The sequence below is a fragment of the Emys orbicularis genome, chromosome 3 (assembly GCF_028017835.1).
Source record: "Emys orbicularis isolate rEmyOrb1 chromosome 3, rEmyOrb1.hap1, whole genome shotgun sequence".
NCBI lineage: Eukaryota > Metazoa > Chordata > Testudines > Emydidae > Emys > Emys orbicularis.
This window is the reverse complement of record NC_088685.1, coordinates 87,270,317-87,293,263: the sequence shown is the minus strand read 5'-3', so window position 1 is coordinate 87,293,263 and position 22,947 is coordinate 87,270,317. Positions and strand designations below refer to the sequence as shown.

The 22,947-nt window shown below is 43.6% G+C and overlaps 1 protein-coding gene across 1 annotated transcript in view; it reads left to right on the top strand.

The window, feature by feature from the left end:
• Positions 1–2,352: 2,352 nt before the first annotated feature.
• The window catches only part of SLC22A16 (solute carrier family 22 member 16), a 56,834-nt gene continuing 36,239 nt past the window's right edge, over positions 2,353–22,947 (top strand). Inside the window, exon 1 of the mRNA XM_065401416.1 lies at positions 2,353–2,402. Within this exon, the coding sequence (XP_065257488.1) occupies positions 2,353–2,402 (50 nt within the window). The remainder of the gene's footprint in view (positions 2,403–22,947) is intronic.

The following is a 22,947-nucleotide window of genomic DNA, read 5'->3' as shown; positions in this document are numbered from 1 at the left end:
CAGCCTCCACCCCAAACCCCGCTTTGCCTCCTGCATTTATAATGGTGTTAAATATATTAAAAAGTGTTTTTAATTTATAAGGGGGGGTCGCACTCAGGCTTGCTATTTGAAAGGGGTCACCAGTACAAAAGTTTGAGAACCACTGATATAAATCAATTAGTACTAACGTAATATTAATTATAAAAAGTAACCCAAGGTGGCCACTTTTTAATTTTTGAACTTTTATTTTTACTATGAGAGTTTTAGATTAAACCTTTAAGATCAAGGTCCTGTCCCTCTACATGGACATAACCGTTTGTAAGAGGGAGGATTTGCTCCAATACGTTTGGTTCAAGAGGATTGTGCTGGATTGCAAATTTCTTCCTCTCTCTCCCCTACCCCCCATTCTCTCTCTATCTTAGTTTACACAAATAGGTTCATTATTAGTGGGTGGTTACTGTTTCACTATACTAATTACACAGCAGAAAATTATTCCAGACTAGATAGAAAAAAATGTGCACGCCTCTGAGACCATGCCTTCAAATGGTGCATCATATTTGTCTGAGCTGTATTGTGTGTGTCAAATGTAGGTTGTAAGCTCTTTGGGGACAAGGATGCCCTCATTTTGGTGTCTTGTGCAGTGCCCAGAGCATTGTTGGCGCTTACTAATGAGAACAGTCTGTACAGGGCCAAGCACACGGATGTGGCTCAGCAAATACAAATTAATGTCTTGTGGTATGGCAGATAGAGCCTAGGTTCTTCTGAGAGAGGGCAGTGGGTGTGAGTGGGGAGCAGCTATGGGGACAGATGGGCATACCGGCCAAAAGCAGGAATGAATTATCTATATTGTGGTCATGCCTAGAGGCCTCACCCAGGTCAAGGGGCCTATGTATACGTTTATACTATGGAATGTCCCTGCCCAACGTTGCTCCCATGTAGCAGGGGATCGAATGGAGCTCCTCACGCGGGGCAGGGATGTGGACAGGGCCGGCTTTAGGAAGTGCGGGGCCCAATTCGAACATTTTCTGCGGGGCCCCAGCAGGGATGACTAACAAAAAAAAAAAAACATGTAAAAAAAGCCTTTCATTTCTTCCATGTATTATTTACTTTCCATAACTATATAAATAATAAAATTATTATGTACATTGTGTCATATATGCTGTTGATCGGTTATTAATGAGCTCCGTTTCACGTGTGGGTCCCCGCCACTCTTTGGGGTGTGCACATGTGTGGGTCCCAGTGGCTCCCTGCTCCCCTCATTGAAGCAGGTGTGCAGGGTTACTGCCCTCGGAACTGCAGGGCACCAGTGGACATGGGGCTGGCTGGAGGCAGAGCAGGGGCTGACTGGAAGTAGGGTCTGGCTGCAGGCAGGACAGGGGGTTCAGGGCTGGCTGCAGGCAGGGGGTGCAGCAGGGGCGGGCTGGCTGCGGGCAGGGGGTGCAGCAGAGGCAGCTGGAGCCCCGGCCCTTTAAATAGCCTCCAAAACCTTGTTACCCCAGGGCTCTGGGGGCTATTTAAAGGGCCTGGGGCTCCCCTGCTTCTACTGCCCCGGCCCTTTAAATAGCCGCGGGAGCCCTGGGGAAGCGGTGGGGCTCCAGTGGCTATTTAAAGGGCCAGGGCAGTAGAGGCAGCGGGAGCCCCGGACTTTTTAAATAGCCCCCAGAGCCCCGCAACCCTACCTGCTGGGAGCCCCAGACCCTTTAAATTGCCCCCTGGGGAACAGGGCCAGCTCCAGGGGTTTGGCCGCCCCAAGCAGCCAAAAAAAAAAAAAAAAAAAAAGCCGCAATCGCGATCTGTGGCGGTAATTCGGCGGGAGGTTCTTCGCTCTGAGGCGGAGTGAGGGACCGTCCGCCGAATTGCCGCCGAATAGCTGGACGTGCCACCCCTCTCCGGAGCGGCCGCCCCAAGCACCTGCTTGACAAGCTGGTGCCTGGAGCCGGCCCTGCTGGGGGAAGCCGGGCCGCCCCATACACCGTACCGGGGCTTGGGCGTGGGGCCCTCTTAGGCGCGGGGCCCTCTTAGGCGCAGCCCGATTCAGGGGAATTGGTTGAATCGTTCTAAAGCCGGCCCTGAGTGTGGAGAGTGCCCATCCCCGGGGTATCTGACCCGAGTTTTGGAGATAATTTGAGCGGGAAGCTGGAAGGTAGCGACACAGTTCTGTGGGAGCCCCTGGTGCTCGGCCGGCTAGGGGGTCTCGGGCTGGCGGCTCAGAGCGCGGCGGTGCGGGGCACGGGGGAGGGGTTAGCAGCGGTCGGCACCCAGGGCTCTGGTGGGCGGAGGAGCGGCGGGGGCCGGCCGGGCTCTGCGGGGCGGGGAGAATGACTCTCCCCGCGCCCGCCGCCGGGCCAGCAACGCGGCCCCTCTGCCCCCGCCATGGCTTCGCGCTGGGAGCGGCTCTTCGACTCCGTGGGACACTTCGGCAGGTAGCGGGACGGGACCCCAGGGCGAGGCGAGGCGAGGCAGGGCGGGTGTTTTCCAAGGGAAACTGAGTCGTCCTGAGCCTGCTCCCGGGCAGCGGGGGAGCTCCTGGGAAGCAGCGTCTGCCGGCCCCAGGGGTGAGGAGGAGCGTGGCGGGTCCCTGCCCTGCTGGCCCCCCTGGGGGCTGTCACGCTTCAAAATACCGAGTCAAACCTACCTCCTACCCGCCCGGCCGGCTGCGAGACCCTGCTGCCGCTTGCCAGGGGCGCACCTGCACTCCGCAGGCAAAGGGCGGGCTTGCGGCGTCGTGCGTTGGTCGCAGCCAGGTGTTTCCCACGGACGTGTCTAGGGCTCCAGGGTGGAAATGTTCTGTGTTGAGTTCCACCTTCCCCAAAAAAAGATTATCTGCATCTGGCCTATAGTCCCAGCTACAGCCCAGCAGCGACGTGCTCTTCTCAGCACGAGCTAAGAAGCGCTTCCAAGTATTTGCTGATTTTGTTGTTACTGCTGCTAGTGAGAGCCGGCAGCCCGAGTTCTGGCATGTGGCTCAGCTCTCAAAGTGCCCATAGTACCTCCTGATGAAAGCAGTTACCAGCGCCTTAGATACAGTTTTCTAGTCTCTTCAAAGCGCTTCTTGCATATAATGAGAGAAGAATTTAATAATAAGGCAGCCTGCCAACTAGTCTTGCTCCGACTCAAGTCAATGGCTATATTTCTTTTGGCAGTTGATAAGAGTTACATTAGCTCAGGTCAGGACCTCACAGGATAAGCCCCAAATTACAAAAACTTAATAATATGTATTCAGCCTGAGCTATACAAGTTTTCAAAAGGTTACAGCTGGAGAAACAAAGTCATGGCTTATTATGGGTGTATTACACACACACCCTTCCCCAGTATATATAAGTAACCTTTTCAAATGGTTTTCTTTATTATTGTTTTTAGGATTGACATCATTGCCTAACAAGAATTTTTTTAATCCATAATGATCTCCTTCATCTATTATGAAATGGCTGCTTTAATGGTGTGTTTAATTAGTTTTGATTCATGCATAATAATACAGCTGAGAATCCTTGTTAGCAAATCAAATAGCTTCCTCTGTCAACCTATTTTTATAAGCTCATATAAATCATGTTGTGCTATATATGGTTTAAATAGTTCTTGCACAGTTAGATTCTGAGCAATCCAAACATGACTGATAGTATTTTGGAACTGGTTTGATTATTTTAAGCTCCAGCTCATACAGTAAAGAATGGCCAGCTGTTAATTAAAAAAAAAAAAACACTTTTAGTTAAAAGCATTAAATTTGCATGGTTAATACTAATCCCTTTTTTTATTTGGCTCCCTTTCAAAATCTACTTTGCTGCCTACAGCCATTCAAATATTGGTTCTGTCATGTGCATACAAATTGTTGATTTAAAAATAAAAGACAATAATTTCAAGTTGGCGTTCAGCATTTCATTTAAAATATTTCAGCAGTTTCTCAATATTTCAAGTCTTTTATTTCCCTCCTGCCTTCCCCTGTTTGTTCAACTCATCCCAGTTTTTGTACAATTTTGTACATTAATTCAAAGAAAACAGGAGTACTTGTGGCACCTTAGAGACTAACAAATTTATTAGAGCATGCTCGGGGGTTATGCGACCCCCGAGCATGCTCTAATAAATTTGTTAGTCTCTAAGGTGCCACAAGTACTCCTGTTATTTTTGCGGATACAGACTAACACGGCTGCTACTCTGAAACCTGTCATTAATTCAAAGTTTTGCTATCACTGAAAAGTTAGATCGTGGCCTTGTCCAAAGCCATTTCAAAACAAAATAGGTCATTAAGGTTGTAAAAAGATAATTTGTAATACCAATATTAAAAAATTGCAATAATTAAAATAAAACATATGTTTGAAAAGAAACACCAAGCTAATGTTAAAAAAAAATACATCTTCCCTGCTGCATACATGAATGATAGCAGTATGGTCTCCTGTTATCAAGAAAAGGACTGTGTCCATTCATGTTTGACTTGTGCCTAGCACAATGGTGCTGTAATCCTGACTGGGGCCTTCTGGCACTAACTACAATAAAAATAAAAAATAATAAACTGCATTCTCCCCTTCTGATGTCTATCAGAAACTGATATTGTGAAGGTGAGTACATTATTGCCGGGGGGATGGGAGTGGAGGTGGGGGAGGTTGTCTGTGGCTCATAAATTCAGGAAAGTTGCTTTAAAAGTTGCTCTCTGGCCTGTATTTGGAGTGTGAAGTCTCTGACCATTATTGGGAAGATAAATGGAGAAGAGTATGGTGTCTAGCCCATCACAGAATGGTGAAATGAGCCATGGTTTAGTCTGGAATAAATATAGAGAGTAATATATGAGCTACCCATACCAAGAGGATGGATGAGGGTCAGAATTCCAGTCCCTAATCTGAACCACTAGTGCAGAGGTGGGCAAACTACGGCCCGTGGGACCCTCCTGCCTGGCCCCTGAGTTCCTTATTTCTACCCTTTCTGATGTATAGGTTTTTTTGAACTGCAATGAACTAAATTCCTGTCTTTCAAACACTTGATTTTATATCTGACTCCAAATTTTCTAACTTTACATTTTTTGCTTAATAAATGAAATGCTCTAATAGCATTCTTATCAATTAATAGTATAGTTGCTACCTTAACTTTATTTTAACAAAATTTTTAGTTGATTTATTTCACTTTAAAAAAATCTTTTTACACTGCTGGTGTGTGAAAACTTGTAGTATGTTAGCTGGAGTTGCTACAGTTTAGAGCAAAGAGAAACCCAATGCAAGAACTACTCCAGTGTTTATAAATTCAGCAGGAGACTGTGTTGCTTATAAAAAGTGCTTTGGACCAGAGATTCCTACATTGGAGCTCTACCACATCCAGACCCCCAGGTCTATACTAGTCCATCTAAGCTTTTATATGTGCTCATTGCCCTAACAGCAGTATTTGAGTTCCATGTGCGAGGCCTTCCCTCTCCTTCCCACTTGTTGGGGCCTTATCTGTCTCCAGCCCATCCATTCTGTGCTAGACTCTCCCTCTCCTTTTCACTCAGAGCTCTTCTAGACTCCTCCTCCCCATATGTAGCCCTGTATTCCCTCTCGTATGTCATAGCTCACAGATCTTGTTGTGGCCGTACCACCCCCTGTGTAAATTACTGTATGTTCATAGGGCCTCATGGAATTCCCAAGGTTCACAAACGATGTATCAAATAACAAAAAAACCCCAACCATCTCAAAAGTACTCAGACACCATTCCTTCGTAGAGAAAAAGAAGATAATTGTACAGAGTGTATTTTTGATTTTCCAACCTCTCTTATCTCAAAAATGCCTTGAAAGATTACTTCCAGACTTCCTCAAAATACACAATTCTGGCAGATATGAATACACATGCATAAGAAATTTAAGGACAATTGGTTTTGGTTCACTCAATTTACTGTGGAGGAACAGGTGGTCATACTCCATTTTCTAACAGAGCTACACATAACCATAACAATGAAGAGACTACAGTCTTTCTATAATCTATATATATAGATTCCAGGATTGTCACTGTGTGTGTCACTCTGAAGTCTAGAATACCCATTGAGTCAATGTGAATCAATGGAAGCAGCTACAAGCATCGTTAAGAGCTCTTTTTGTTCAGAATCACTAGATTGGATCATCACTGGATTTCACGGTCAATTACCTTTCAGTTTTTAAGTTCAGCCATTTTGACTTTATGAATTACACCTGTACGCCAGCATAGGCATTCAGCTACTGTAAAGCATATATCTATGCCATGCCAAGAGTCCTAGATAGGGTTACCAGATGTCCCGATTTTATAGGGACTGTTCTGATTTTTGGGTCTTTTTCTTATATAGGCTTCTATATAGGCCCCCTCACCCCCTGTCCCGATTTTTCACATTTGCTGTCTGGTCATCCTAGTCCTAGACCATTGTGACATCAGCGGTAACTCAACCAATCACCACCTTACTCTACAGCTACCTGAACAGCACCTACCCTTCAGTACCCTTCAGTGTTCCAGTTATGACTACTATTCCATGTTTCTGTTGTCCCTATAATATCTGATTTCACTTCCTGCACCAATAGTTCTTGTTCCTCCATTTTGTTGTGCAGGTGTCTTGCATTGATGTGCCACATCTTATTTGTTTCTGCTTGGCTTCATGCAGATTCCTCGCCTAATTTAGGTAGTCATTTTACTGCCATCATCACCTACCTGACTCTTACTGTCAGTGGTACTGGCTCTATCTTTCCTTTTGTTGTCCATTCTCCTACCCTCTGTTGTTCCTTTCTCTGTTGTTGTACTCCTTTTACTTGATTTTCCTTCCACTCAATATTAGAATCAGGTGTGAAGATTACATGAGCATCTCCCCCAAATTCTTAGTTTAAAGCTCTTTTAATCAGTTGTGCTAATCTCCATCCCAGAAGTCTATTTCCCTCTCTATTCAGGTAGAGTCCATCCCATTAGAACCATCCTCTTTCTGTGAATGCCTCCCAATGGTTGAATATTCCAAAACCCTCCTTATAGCACTATTGTCTGAGCCATTTGATGATTATCATAATCTTGTCTTGCCTTTTATTCTTTTCCTCTAGGGACAGGTATAATCCCATTGAAGATCACCTGAGCCTCCATTTCTTTAATTATATTCCCCAGCCTAGCATAGTCTTTCTTAATTCATTCCCAGGGAGAATCTAGCTGTATCATTTGTTCCATCATGAAGGACAATGAGTGGATTCTTTCCTGCTCCCATTAGGATCCTCTTCAGCCTCATGTCCAAATCTTGTATCTGTAATTTTGTTCTAGTTTTTTAATCAAAATGTTGTGCAGTAGCAAGTGAAACACTTTATAGAAGTTTAATTATATTATGTCAACACTATTGCCTTCATCAATCAAACTTCATATCTTTTTTTTTTTGATGAGAGTACAAGTTAGTTTCACAAGTTCTTTGTTCTATAAGCCCATGCTGATTTGCATTAAATTCATTGCCCTCCTTTTAATTCTTTATTAATCATGTCCCATATTGGACACTCCATTATCTTGCCTGGGATCGATGTCAGGCCTATGAGTACCTGGGTCATCCCATTTACCCTTTTTAAAAATTGGCATGGTATTAGCTTGCTCCAAGACTTATTCAATTTCAACATTAATGGTCCACAATGCAAGTTATCCGGACCTGCTGATTTTAAAAAGTCTAACTTTATTAGCTTCTGTTTAACATCCCCTGGAGATACTAGTGGAATAGAAAGAGTGTTATCACCATATGATGAGACTGCATAATTTATTTCCCCCCCAAATACAGAACAGAGATATTTATTGAACACTTCTGCCTTTTCTGTATTATTATTGATAATTCTTCCATTTCCATCTAGTAATGGACCAGTACCATTGTCAGGATTCTTTTTGTTCCTAATATATTTAAGAAACTCTTTATTATCCTAACTCTGCTGGCCATAGATTTCTCTTTGAATCCCTTTGCTTCCCTTATCAATTTTCTACAATTCCTAACTTCTGATTTATATTCATTACTATCCACTTCCCCTTTTTCCATTTGTTATATGTTGTGAATTTTATAGCTGCTTTTACTTCCCCTCTAAACCAGGTCATTTTTTCAACCAGTACCATCACCTTCCTTGATTGTGGAATTGTGGCTTTTTGGGCATCTAGTAAAGTGTTCTTAAATACTTCCCAATTATCAATCACATTTTCCTGATTAAATTCTTCCTCCCAGTTGCTATGGCTCGTAATTGTTTTCAGCTTTATGAAATTGGCCCTGTTAAAGCACTACGTGTATATATTACTGTTCTGAACTTTATTCTGCGTGCACGTTATAAATGTGATCAAGTCATAATCACTTGTGCCTAAGTGACCCTTAATTTTTACTTCTGTGATCAGTTTCTCTTTATCTGTTAAGACAAGATCTAATAATAGAGATCCAATAGGAGACACACCAGTGCCAAATACAGCGGTAATATAACCTCCTTACTCCTACTTGATATTTCCATTAATATAGCCAAGGATCACATTAGCCCTTTTCACTGCAGCATTGCTCAGGGAGCTATGTTCAGCTGATTATCCACCATGACCCCCCAAGTCCTTGTGAGAGTCACTGTTTCTCAGGATAGAGTCCCCCATTCTGTAAGTAAGGCCTACGTTCTTTGTTCCTCAAAGTATGACTTTTCATTTGGCCATATTAAAATTAAAGTTAAAAATATTGTTTGTTTGCACTCAGCTTATCAAGTGATCCAAGTCACTCTGTAGCATTTCTGTCAGTCTTCATTATTTACCACTCCCGTAATATTTGTGTCATTTTCAAACATTACCAGTGATGATTTTATATTTTCATGCAGGTCAATGATAAAAATGTTAAATAGTGTAGAGCTGTGGGCTGCGTTTCACAGACTGGTAAGAATCTATAATTTTTACCAAGCCCAAAAGCAGTTCAGACTCATGGGTAATTGGTCATGCACAACATTCACTTGAAAAAAGTCACAATGTCTGTCTCTACAGAATTAATCATTATTTTGTAATGTACATGATAAGCTGCATCTGCAACATGGGACATGATGCAAATATTATATGAACATGATGGATTATATCTGGTGCTGTATCTTAAGGGTGAGAAGAACACAGTTTCCCTCAACATTTTGACCTGGTAGCTTCAAGAGTTTAGTATTGTTTCCTCTGATTTGCAGGGGCTATTCCTGTTTACTTGTACAGAGCTTTGGAAAATGCATATTTATGAACACCAGCACCACATTTCTCTCAATTGATTGCTTCAAACTTTCTAGAAACTAAGTATCTCAAATCAATGTCCACCTATGGGTTCTAGTTGGGAGTGGATGTGTGACAGAAAAACTTCATCACTGTATTCCTGTAACATCTTAATTGTGCCAAGTGATAGCATCTGGACAGAACTGTTGCCCCAGCTCATATTTTCATGTAAAAAATCAGTAGGACTAGTCAGGGCCGGCTCCAGGCACCAGCCGAGCAAGCTCGTGCTTGGCGCGGCAGATTTTACGGGGCGGCATTCCGCCCAATCCTAGGGCGGCACGGCCGCTTTTTTTTTTCTTTTCGATCCGGTCGCCCTGGAGGGGGCGGCGGCGCGGAGGAGGGGAACACCCTGCTGGGAGCGGGCTGCACGCTCCGTCTGCCCCAGCCGGTGCCAGGTCTGTAGCAAGCCCGGCAGGGCAGCCCGCATCCTTCCCTCCCCGCCGACCGGAGCGGCGCAGAGCCCTCCTGGCAGGTGGCGCGGCGGTCGGGGCCGCGTGGCGAGTGCCCGGCTGAAGCCCTGGCCGCCCCCCTTCTCTCTCTCCCCCCGCTCCTTCCCCCTCCCCCCTGCTAGCCGGGGCACGTCTGCAGCGCAGGGAGTCCCCCTGCATCCTGGCTCCGGCCGCCCCGCAGGTTTTTTTTTTTTTTCCTGCTTTGTCGCTCTGGCCGCCCCGCAGGTTTTTTTTTTTTTTGCTTTGCCGTTCTGGCCGCCCCGATTTATTTATTTATTTATTTTTGCTTGGGGCGGCAAAAAAGCCAGAGCCGGCCCTGGGACCAGTGGAACTTCAGTGATGATTAATTGTTTGTTGTCTAGATGTCTTATAAGGTTTATCTGTGTGCATTCATGTATTTATTCCTATGGGATACTTATTGTAGAAATGCCTGATTCTCATGCTTGAAGAATTCTTCCAGATTGATTGAGCATGTTTGGCATGTGATGTCTGATGTGCTGAAGATACTGTAGTAATGCTGAAGAGCTGCTGTGAGGATCTTCTCTGATGAATAATTCCCCTGAACAAGGGAAACTTGTTTTCTTTTTTTGGTTTTCTGATAGGTTCAAACAAAGCACCACATCTTTCTGTTATGATATAAATAGCTTCCCAATAGGGGTCCATTAGGAGCTGAGCAGGGCAGCTTTGCTCCATGCAGTCCTCTGACTGACCTCCTCTCTGGTGGATGCCTCTTTCTCCTTCTGTCAGCGCCAAATTCACAGCAAACAGGGAAAGAAGGGAAAGGAGACCAGGGGACATGCCATGGTAGGGCGCATCTATCTTGTAAGTGGTTTCACTATGTGCACTTGTTCATGTACTTTTGGTTTGGAGGTTTTTTTCCTTTAAGGTTCTGTTGTTACTGGTGTTTTGGTGTGGTACTGGCAGCTGACCTGCCTGCCAATAGGTGAGTGTTGCACTTTTCTAATACATGTTTATAAATAGAGGTTTTTATTTCATCAAGCTAATGTATTGTTATCAGTGCATTGCATCACACAATGTGTATTTAAAATAATAAAGGCAAACACATGATCAGGGACAATTAGGAATTACACCTCTACCCCGATATAACGCGACCCGATATAACATGAATTCAGATATAACGCAGTAAAGTAGCGCTCCGGGGGGGGGTGGGGCTGTGCACTCCGGTGGATCAAAGCAAGTTCGATATAACGCGATTTCACCTATAACGCGGTAAGATTTTTTGGCTCCCGAGGACAGTGTTATATCGGGGTAGAGGTGTAGTATGCAAACATTATTCTTCTGTACAGTTAGCTAAATCAATCCATACTTCAATCACTTCCTTACATTGATCCATACTGTGAATCAGCACTTCCCCCCCCCCATTTGATAAGTGGTCATGTCAATCATAAGTACATTGCATGGCAATCAGTCACCCCCACAAGCACATTCATAAAGGTACTATTCTTCCTTTTCCATTGGGCCATGCAAGTCCATAATATGGGAGCACAATGCGTCCTTGACTTCTGTTGCCCAGGTGTATCCAGCTTCAGCTGTGGCTGGTGCACTTTCTGGCTCAGTGTACTGATTCAGCAGCCTCTCGCTGTCATAGGTCCATTCAGGAAGTAATGGCTTACCTCTGTCTTCACAAAGGTTGTGAAGAGCACAGCAAGCCCTAGTAATGCAGACAGCATTAATGACACTCGAATCCAAATTGGTCTGTAGACATTTTCAGTGGGATTTCAGTCTGCCAAAAGCACATTCAACAACCATTCTACATCTGCTGAGAGTGTAATTAAACTTTCTTTTGCCAGGTCCTCAGAAATCAGTGTGCAGTTTCATAAGCCAAAAGCAAAAGAGGGTACATGAGGTCTCTCAGAATATCAAAGGGGACAGTAACTCTGTTTATGACAATATCATTTGGTGGGAATAGTATCCCAGCCTGTCCATGAATATGGACTTCTGACCAGTGAAAAACCCTGGCATCATGGATTTTTATGTCTGCCACCTTGGGGTAAACCACACCCCTGATTGCCTCAGAAACTTCCACCAGCACTTCACCCCTAGTTGATTTTCCAAACCCAACCTGGTTGGCAATGGACCAGTAGCAGTCTGGGGTAGCCAGCTTCCAGATTGTTATAGCAACCTGCTTCTGGACCAGCAAGGCCTCTTTGATGCATGTATCTTTACCCTGGAGGGTTGGGGCAAGCTGCTCACAAAGCTCCAGAAATGTAGCTTTCTTCATGCGAAAGTTCTGGACCCGCTGCTGGTCATCCCAGATCTGCATGACCATGTGATCCCACTGGTCTGTACTTGTGGCCCTGTGCCAGAAGCGCCAGTTTACGCAGGGGTGCATCAGCAGCTAAACTGAGTGCCATGAGCAGCATCAGCCAGTTCGAGTCTGCCACATCTCTATTGTCGCCTACCTCTTTCTCCTCCTTTTCCTGCTCAATCATAAGCTCTGTTGGGTGCCTTTAGTGAGTCAGGAAACGCTGCTGCAATGTCCACCAGTGCCTCATGGAAGCTCTGCTCATTTCCTGACATGGGAGTGAAAGTGCAAGCAAGAGAAGCTCTTCAAAAAGTGCCTCCTCCATGTTGCTGGCTCCGATAGCTGGGAGCACACAGACCAAAAAGTCTGCTCAGCAGGATTTGTTGTCAGGCTGTTCAACTTCCTGTAGTGGGCAGGGTGGCCTGTTAAGTTTTCGCACAGTGCACCACAGTCAAAGGGCTACAGCGGCCACATTTCAGGAAGCCACTAGGGAGTCTGGGATATGGTTGGTTTGACTCAGATCTGTGTGCTACAGCATTGATGGCAGAGCCCCAGGTTTGAGCCTGGTTTAGAAAATTCTTACCCTAGGGTGAACAATCAGTGTAGATGCTCAAGCCCTGGGTTCGCTAACCAGGATCAGGTGACTCAAGTCCCACTAATCCTGGGCTTACATTGCAGTGTAAACATACCCTTAGTGCCATCTAGGCCACTTGGCCTTCCCTAGTCATATAGGGGACTAGCCACAGGGTCCAGGCTCCTCTGTCCCAGCCTGCACCCACAGCCACCCTCTCAAAGATACCCAGGAATATATTGGGGTCATCCATAGCAGCCCATCTTCCAGGGTCCAGTCCCTGTGCCCAACTGCCATTCCCTACCAAGGGTCTCACTATCCTTTGCAGTAACTGCTGCTGAACATTCTCTTGCTCTTTGATGACCCCCTGCAGATTATTTTGCTGCTTTGCCTACCAGGCAAGTAATGCCTGCCTCTCCAGGTGGCGTGACTGCTGGAAACCTTACAGAGTCTTCTGCATCTCCTCTTGCTTTTTCACTAGACTTTGCAGGGTCTCCACCAGTGTTGAGCCTCCTGCTGGCTATGACCCCAGACAAACCCGCTTTGTCTGACAGGGCATCATCCTGCCCCTGTCTCTTTTCTAGCCACGGACTGCTCGGAGACCTTCTGGTCAAACACCTCGTGCAATTTATATTCAGTGTCCTTTCCACCACCCTTACAGACTTGTGCAGCTCTGTATTTACAATGGCACACACTTAGCCAAGGAGCGGGGAAGACGAAAGTATCTTCCCCCTTTGAGATCTTTCCTGGCTCTGACACTGAAAAGCCTGCCAATCTCTCTCATCTCCACCCCCGTCTTTGGTAATGGGCTAATTAGCTTTTTGGGTTTTCCTCAGACCAGGGCCGGCTCCAGCATTTCTGCCGCCCCAAGCAAAAAAGAAGCCGCGATCGGCGGCGGCAGCAGTTCAGCGGCAGGTCCTTCGCTCCTACAGGGAGTGAGGGACCTGCCGCCCCCGAATTGCCGCAGGTGCCGCCCCTCTCCCTTGGCCGCCCCAAGCACCTGCTTGTTAAGCTGGTGCCTGGAGCCGGCCCTGCCTCAGACCATTCCAATCTATTCATTAGGCACAGCTTTCCCCCTCAGGGATGACTCCTGGGCAACGTAATTGATGATTTAGTGATCAGAGTGCTGGTACAGCTGCGGTTGGCCAGCACTCTGTCACAATTGCTGAAGTCACTGAACCCACAAATTAAATGAACAGCATGGCAGCCATTGAGGAGTCATGCAAGCTTTGCTTTTGCATAGACCCAAGCAATTGAAATAGAGCACTAAAAAGAGCTCAGTACAAACGCCTGCAATTGAACAAATCATGAGATCAACTTCATATGTCTTCCAGAAAGAGCCAGGGAAGTATATCTAAAATTGAATAAAAAGAAGATAAAATTGTGATGGACTGCAGTATCATACATGGGAAAACTTCCTGACCTCCCAAGGGCTACAACCTTGGGATAGACAATAGTATTATAGTATCATGCCCCTAGAGTGGGGCTATTGTACAATCCACTAAAAAAGAGAAAAAACAAGGAAAGAACTCGATATTATACGATACCCTAGTGCAGAACACATAGGTAGTGACATTGAGTAAAAGAGAGATTCTGGAATATGTAAAATGAGATGATACAGTACGATCTTAAGATAGAAAACAGGCTGTAATTTAGGGAGATTGCTTTAAATATCTAGCAATTTAAAGAAAAAATTGTGAATTGGCTTCCTTGAAAGAGAAGAAACCAAAAGAATGTCTGCTCTACATAAGGATACAAAAAGCCAAGAGCAATACAGAATATTAATAAATGTAAGGGGAAAATTCAATTTTCTGCTGACTGAAGAGCCAAAGTCACAATAAAGCTAATCAAAAGATCCTGCTTTAGAAAGGTCAATAAACCTGATAAGATTTTGTCTTATCCTATTAGGAGAGTTCATGGGAAAGCTATCTGTCTAATTAAAAACCAAGGAAGGTATGACAAAAAATCCAATAGCTATTATACCAGCTTTCAGGATTTGAATACTAATTTATATGCATCACAATGTGTAAATCGCACAGAACAGCTAGAGAAAAACAAAAACACCTTTATTTTTGGAAGAAGATACAGTTAGTTTAGATGAACCAGTGTCTGGAGCTTGAAACAAAAAGTCCAGAACGAGACTGCTAATAAAAAAGAAAAAGCAAACTTTTTAGAAGGAATCAATCATTTTATCGGGCAGGGTCTGTACAAAAATACAAGGGAAGGGTAAGTTCCCAGAAACTGTGCAGCATGCTATCACCACACCATTACACAAGAAGGAAAAACCAACGGTTGACTGAGGGCCAATTTCCCTTCTCAATGTACACATTAAAAATGTTGCCAATGTATTGCCAACAATATTAGAGGCAGTAGTTAAACAATTGATAGATTCATTAATACCAGACATATTTAACCTCTGGAAAACAGTACTCAGACAATCTACGGTGTGCATTAAATTGCATCGCGTCAGCCTGAATAAAGAAACAGAAATTTGCTCTGAGTGGCCTTTTCTAAGGGCTTTTTTGAACTGTATATTGATTTGGTCTGACAATTAGAAAACAAATATTTTATACTTACCCCCAAAATATAATATATTATTATAATAAAGGGCTCCATTAATAAAGAAATACTCATTAAAAGAGGAAGAAGACAAGGATGTTCACTTTTACCAATTTATTTACCCTAAAAATAGAGCCACTTGCAGTGAAAGTTAGTGGTAATGGGAATTTATAGGACATACAAATGAAACCAGAGAGCATAAAATAGCCCTTTATGCTGGTGATATATTTAAATGTTTTACACACCCCATATCCTTAATAACTATATTTTTACAGAAACTAGGTAATTTTAGCCATATATTGGGTTACAAAGTAAATATTCAAAAGACAAAACTACTGTATTAATGAGGAATGAAACTGAAGAAGGTCAAAATTTCATGTCAGTTCTCTCAGACATCTACGGAAATAAAATATTTAGGAATAACTGATCCAATAAATTCACTCTAGAAAACAAATTTTTCTCCTCATATTAAAATTTCAGGGAGAAGCTAGAATGTGAAATAAATTTTATAAAATTTGTTAGGTAAGTGATAAGCTGTATGTATAATCTGGTTTATGTGTGATCTTTACTAGTGTGACGTTGCACTCCATATGATTTTATGAAAATATGCTAATGAGTGTGAATATAATGTAACTGGAATATGCTTCATGCAAAAGGTCTCTTGTAAGATTTTATTACAAAGCTTATAATCTATTGAATGTGGCCATCCTATTAGTATAAATGTATCATTATTGTATTTGAAACTAGAAATATGAAATATAACTCTGAGGTCCTATTGTAATTATGCAAAGTATGTGCCATTAATGGTGGTTTGGAATCTTGATGGCTCCCATCAACTAGGACAATTGGTTGTAAATGGCTCTGTTTACTTGCAAGCCTTCCTGTGAGTCAGGCCAGGAAGAATGAAAGCTTGGGGTCTCACAGGACATGTGACCATGTCACCTGGTACTGGACTCCATCTTAAACCTGGTGCTTTTCCATTTAGAAGGAGGGGTGGGAACCCAGAGAGACAAAAGATTCCCACCTTGTGCCAAAGCTATATTAGGGTGTGGAACAGAACAAAGGAGGCTGCAGTCATGAAAAATCCCCTACCTATCACCTGAGCTGGAACAAGGACTGTACCAGAGGAAAGAATTGGGCCCAGGCTAGGAAAGAATCCAGTCTGTGAAAGAAGCTTTTTGGAACATTTCCGAGGGTGAGATTTTATCTGTAATCAGTTTCTTAATGTATTAAGCTTAGACTTGCGTGTTTTGTTTCATTTTGCTTGGTAACTTACTTTGTTCTGTCTGTTATTACTTGGAACCACTTAAATCCTACTTTTTATGTTTAATAAAATCACTGTTGCTTATAAATTAACCCAGAGTAAGTAATTAATTCCTGGGGGGGGGGGGGGGCAAACAGCTGTGCATATCTCTCTATCAGTGTTATAGAGGGCGGACAATTTATGAGTTTACCCTGTATAAGCTTTATACAGAGTAAAACAGATTTATTTGGAGTTTGGATCCCATTAGGAACTGGGTATCTGGGTGCTAGAAACAAGAGCACTTTCTAAGCCGTTTTCAGTTAAGTCTGCAGCTTTGGAGGTGCGGGTCAGACCCTTGGTCTGTGTTGCAGCAGATTATCCTATCTGGCTCAACAAGACAGGGTACTGAAGTCCCAAGCTGGCAGGGAAAACGGGCTCAGAGGTAGTCTCAGCACATCAAGTGGCAGTCCCAAGGGAGTCTGTGTGACCCAACCCGTCACAACTAGTTTTACATGTTCCTAGTAAAAATACCAATGATAATCTTGGAAAAATTAGAAAAAAATGCAAGTAGGGTTTTATGGACTTTTAAGAACCCTCAAGTCAAAAGGAAATTTTTACAGTTGTCTTCCATGCAGGGAGGTACTGGATTTCCAAACTATAAACAATATTATTGAACAAAGTTCAGAATAGCAGTCTGAAATAAAAATTAAAATAATTTACCCTAGATCCAAATGGAGAATGATCTAACTAAAACCAAATCTCCCTTTGCTATACTATGGACAAAGAATAAGGAGCCTATTCTTAAGGGGCAGTCTTTAATTATGGCAATACTAAGGCATAAGTAATTGGGAAAGTGTTCTTACAGAAAATGGATGTTATATTATAACTTATTTCAGAGTAGCAAATTTATATCACTGTCCAATATCAAACGGCGGGGGGGGGGTCTTCATAATTTTCCTTTGTGCCTATATTTCCAGATGTATAGCTTTCCAATAGAAAAAAATAATTAACTCAAGGCATCATGGACTTAGTTTTGTTTTGGCGTTCTCCGTGGAAAAAAGTTGCAAAGAGAATTTATTAAAGCTTACATAGTTTGAAAGAAAATAATAAAATAAGCCATAAAGATAAATAGAAAAAGCATTCCACTAACCAAATAGAAAAGGAAGAATGAAACTAAATAATATTGTTGTGACGGGGCAGCCCCGCCCCGCCCCGCACTAGCCCCAGTGACGTCAGACCAGTAGCTCTGACAGAGGAAGTCCCGCCCCGTTCGTACTGGGCATGCTCCAGATGCTCACTGAGTATAAAAGGAGGGAACTCAGCTCAGTCGGGGCTGGTGGCCGCAGGGGAAGGACCTAACTGGGAAGCTCCTGCAGAGGACCAGCTGACGTTCTTGAAGCCGCCAGGAACAGAGGCTTCTACAGGCCGGCACGAACCCCTACTGCGGGAGGAACCAGAGGAGACGACGAATCCGGAGAATCACGGAGAACCCTGGGATCCGTGGGAGACCCCAACTCCCCAGCCGGTAGGGAGCAACCCAGGGGAGGTGACGGACTGGTACCTTGACCCCGGTAAGCCTCAGTGTGTTTCGGTAGGACCCCCTCGCTGAGCCAGTAGTAAGGTCCTACGGCCCTGCAACCAGGGGCGCTTATATGGACTCGTGCCACTAGGCCGGGCTGCCCTGTAAGGAGGGGCGTGAACCCTCACAATTGTACACAAAAAAGCGTGCCTTATGCCTGTAATTTGATGGAAACACGGTATTAACTCCTATTCTGTTAGACTCCTTTCAGTTTATGGGCCATGAAATTATTGCCTCATACACTGTGTTGGTGAAACTAGTACAATGTAAAGGGAACAGAAAATGTGGAATTGGGATCTGTTCCAAAATTCAAACATAATGATAGAAAATAGTGTTACCAAAAATATTATTAGTATTGAGTTCTCCCTGCAAGAAATAATCTTAGAAATAGATAATACAGAAGTAGCAAATGCTAAAACATAAATGGTTGTGAAAATGTTGTTTTGTGCATGTGGATGTTGGAAATGGAGCATTGGTCCTATTAATTTCAAAATAAATGGAAGAACTTTAAAGCTGTGCAGTTTTCTTTATTGAATTGCATGACAAATATTCTCACATATTAGTAGTGTAAGATATAAAATTATTTCATAATGATTTTCAAGTTTATCAAGTGCATGTTAGGTATTTAATGTGGCCTTTGAATATTTGGTTTTTGGTTTTATGTTTAATATTTTTCACTTTTTTTATTTTGTTTTTAGCTCTAACAATTACAGAGCAGGTGTGTTATAAATAGGTTTGGCAGGATTTGAGTTAAATCATTAGACATCTGTAAATGTCACTTTGACCTGACACACAGAAATAGACAAAAACAAATCCATTGATAACAGTCATAAGTGCAGCCTCCCCCGCATATAATGCCCCCCAGGGATCCAGTGTCACTGGTCGCACAGGGAGCCCTCTGAAACCCTGCTGTCATTGCCCTCATTCACCCACTGACCAGGAGTAAAAGGGTGTCTCTGGGCATGAGCCATTCAGCAGTGGTGTGGCCAGTGGCTGGTCCTCCTCACTGCAACCCTGGCTGGGGGTCTCTGCACCACTGGCCAGCACTACAGTCTACCCCACACCTCGCACCCAGGTGTCTCGGGCCCCTTGACCACACTGGGAGCCCCCTGTAGTCTCACTCTCAGCACTGCCCTAACCCTAAGCCCATCCCCCCTTATTTTCCCACAACTGTGAACATTGAAATAGATAAAATTAGGGGGGAAATGCTTAAAACCCATAATTTTGGACAACTGAGAAAATTAAAATAGATAAAAATAGAAAAATGATGCTTAAAAATAAAAATCGCTCTCTGTCAAAACTACAAAAAAAATTAATTCTTGCCAAGCCAAGTTACAAAGAAATAAAAGGTGAAGTTCATTCATTATACATCATGAGAGAGAGAGAAAACATATTTAAGATGCTTTTAAATATGCTTATTAACATTGTGTGTTTATATATGACATATTGATAAGACTTCACTAAAAAGCTACCTTAATAAAACCTATCAATCTGTTCATGTGCCCTACCAAGGGGTAGGGGCAGAGAAGTAAAGTAATGTCTTGTGTGCAACTAAGGTTCTGTAACGGAACAGCTGACAGATAAAAATGCTTATCAGTTAGATTATCATGTTGCAGCTGTTGTAGGACAGCATTGGGAGCGAAGGCATATTCAGGCCTGAGTCTATTCTGTTAATATGTAACAGCTCAGCATAAGCAGTGTTGCACATGTTTAAGAAATTGCAAAGTAATCATGGTTAGTGTTGTGTATGTGTAGGAGAGACATAGAGTAATCATGTTTGTGAGGACAACAGAAGATGCAAGCTTGCAATTACAGAGCTGAAAAAGCTGTTTGAGTTAGCACAAAACTTGTACTGATGGGGTGGGAAATTGATAGGGAAACAAGAAGCCAATACATATTCATAAGAAAAGATAACAAAAGTTATAAATAGTCATAATAGGCAGAGCCTTTCTTGGGGGTCACACTCAGGCAGCTTCAGAGGCTTTCCCCCTTTCAAAGGTCTTTTGGGGTTTTGGTGAGCCTTTGTGGCTGGCAGAGGCTTGTCAGCTTTCCCGCTAAGCTACTCTGTAACAAGAGTCAGCTCCTTCCTAGGCACAGCCGCTTTCCTCCTGGTTGCTGCCCCTTTCTGTGACCATATCTCCTTTTTCAGCTTTCTTCATCCAGCTGGAGCAGGCTCTGCAGGTATGTTTATTTGGTAGAGACTGAGCCCAGAGGAGCTCATTAGTCTCCTGATTGGGATGGAGGTATGCCTCATCACACTCAGCCTAATAAAGGGAAGCTAAAGCTGACTGGTCCTGGAAGTGTATGGGGTGGTGGTCCAGTGAGCTTCCCATGTGTAAGTAACTGATCATTGCTTGCTTTAGTGTTTTTCCTTAGGCCTTGTCTACACCCAGCCGCTAGTTCGGCGGCTGGGAATCGAAGTTCCGGGTTCGATTTATCACATCTGGTCTGGACGCGATAAATCGATCCCGGAAGAGCTCGCCGTCGACTGCGGTACTCCAGCTCGGCGAGAGGAGTACCGCGGAGTCGACGGGGAGCCTGCCTGCCGCGTGTGGACCACGTCTGAACCACGGTAAGTTCGAACTAAGGTATGTCGACTTCAGCTACGTTATTCATGTAGCTGAAGTTGCGTACCTTAGTTCGAAGTTGGGGGTTAGTGTAGACCAGGCCTAAGTAAAGATTTGTTACCCTGATCTGCTGAGTGGTGATTCTCAGTCTGCATAATTTGGGTGGCCTAGTACAAATAACTGTGCCATCAATTATAAAAGTCAGCTGATATATGTGTATAGGGTAAAGATTGCTTCATGCGGTGAATGCACAAACTGGAAAATGTATAACATAATTAAAGGCAAGGTTGTCCATTAACTTTGTTAAAGGAAAGATTGTCCAGTAACAAAACTGAGGGTTACTGTGTAACTCTCATGAGATACCAATCATTGACCTCAAGTGCACTTTCATCTTTCTCTGTAGCATCTAGATACTTGACATGAATCTGCTGAAGAATGTACAAACTAGCATTGACAATAAATATGTAGAATGTTCAAATAAGAGGAGGTGTTTGAAGGAAGAAGTCTGTTGTGCCTGTTGCTGTGTCAGCTTAACCTATGGAGCTGTGCAGCCATTATCTTTTGGTCAGCCACCAAGAGTCTTGAATACTGCCATCTCTTAATGCAGGCCATCCAACAGAATCCCAAGGGCCTTGGCATGGCCAGATACTGAAATCCTCACTCATTGACCAATGAATCATAGAAGTATAGGACTGGAAGGGGCCTCAGTAGGTCTTCTAGCTCAGTCCCCTGCACTCAAGGTAGGACTAACTAATAACTAGACCATCCCTGACAGGAGTTTGTCTAACCTGTTCTTAAAAACCTCCAAAGATGGAGATTCTACAACCTCCCTAGACAATTTGTTTCAGTGCTTAATTACCCTGACAGGAAGTTTTTCGTAATGTCCAACCTAAACCTCCCTTGCTGCAATTTAAGCCCATTGCTTCTTGTCCTTGCCTCAGAGGTTAAGGAGAACGATTTTTCACCCTCCTCCTTGTAACAACCTTTTCTGTACTTGAAAACTGTTATCATGTCCACCCTAAGGCTTTGTCTACACTGCTCATCTTACAGTGGCACAGCAGTGCATCTGTAAGGTACGCAGTGTAGCCACTACTTGTCGACAGGAGAGAGCTCTTCTGCCAACAAAATAAAACCACCCTCAATGAGGGGCGGTAGCTTTGTTGGCGGGAGAGCATCTCCCGCCGACAAAGCACTGTCCATACTGGCGCTTTTCAACGGTAAAACTTTTGTCGGTCAGGGTGTGGGGTTTTTTCACACCCCTGACTGACAAAATTTTACTGACGAAAGTGCAGTATAGGCATAGACTCAGTCTTCTCTTCTCCAGACTAAACAAACCCAGGTTTTCAATCTTTGCTCCTAGGTCATGTTTTCTAGACCTTTAATCATTTTTGTTGCTCTCCTCTGGACTTTCTCGAACTTATCCACATCTTTCCTGAAATGTGGCACCAAGAACTGTACACAGTACTCCAGTTGAGGCCTTATCAGTGCTAATCTGCTTTTCTGTTTCAAAGACTGGCTAGTCCATTGTGAAGACTGGAAGCTGACTTGGGGTCAGGTGCTGCCTAGGACATTGACAACATAGTGTCACAGTTCAGGGCAACTGCACCTGTATCCAGCAAAGGCATCCACTCTAGGCTCCCAGTTCCTCAGCTATCCCCTCTCTTGGGTGGAGACCTGCGTCTTTCTCCCTCCTGACTGGGTTTTTCCAGTATGCACAATTCCCGGTCTATACTATGAGTTCCCTAGCAGGTCAGACTGCCTAAGCAAGCCTGCTTTGCTTTCTCCTAAGAGACTATTACCTGTGTAATTGCCCACAGTTACAAGTTTCCACTCACCTCTCTCTAAACAAGCATGTTTATTCTTAAGGTGAAAACATTACAGGGAAAACATTTTTAAAACAATAAAAGAACCTACATGCATGCTAATAAGCTTACCAGTGATCACCCCAACCCCTCAACTCCAGAAGGGGCTCTGGTAGAGGATCAGTCCTTAAGGATTGAGATCTGCCTTGGACAGAATGTCCTGTCTGTTTTCTGGATCAGAAGGAAGGCCCTGAATCAGTTTAAAGTCAGATTGTTTTTCCAGAAGTCCTTTTTTTCGTCTGTTGATCTCTGGAGAATTCAGTTTGAACTAGTATTTGTTATCCTCTCTGGAGGGGTTACAACCTGAATAAATTTGCCTAATCATGCTCCATTGTTCTTAATTCCTGGAGGTCTTGGCCCACAATGATACATAAACTTTATACAGTACCATCTCCTAAAGGTACTGTGGGAAATTGCCATATCTGTCTCACAAAATATGGTTGATCATTGTGAGTGAGAACTTCAGCTGTTCTTAATGAATTCTGTTAGCAAGTTAATGATCAGAGGTTGACTGACTTGCTTGCTTCTTATTATCGCAAAACTTATACCAGGTTGTTTCATGAGCTATGAGTACAGCATCAGTAGCTGACTCTTCACCCAGTCTTGATAAGTTTTTTTTATTAAGTTTATCTGCAACCCACTTCATCAACACATACATGATTTTCAGCCAAGGACGTGTACCCAGC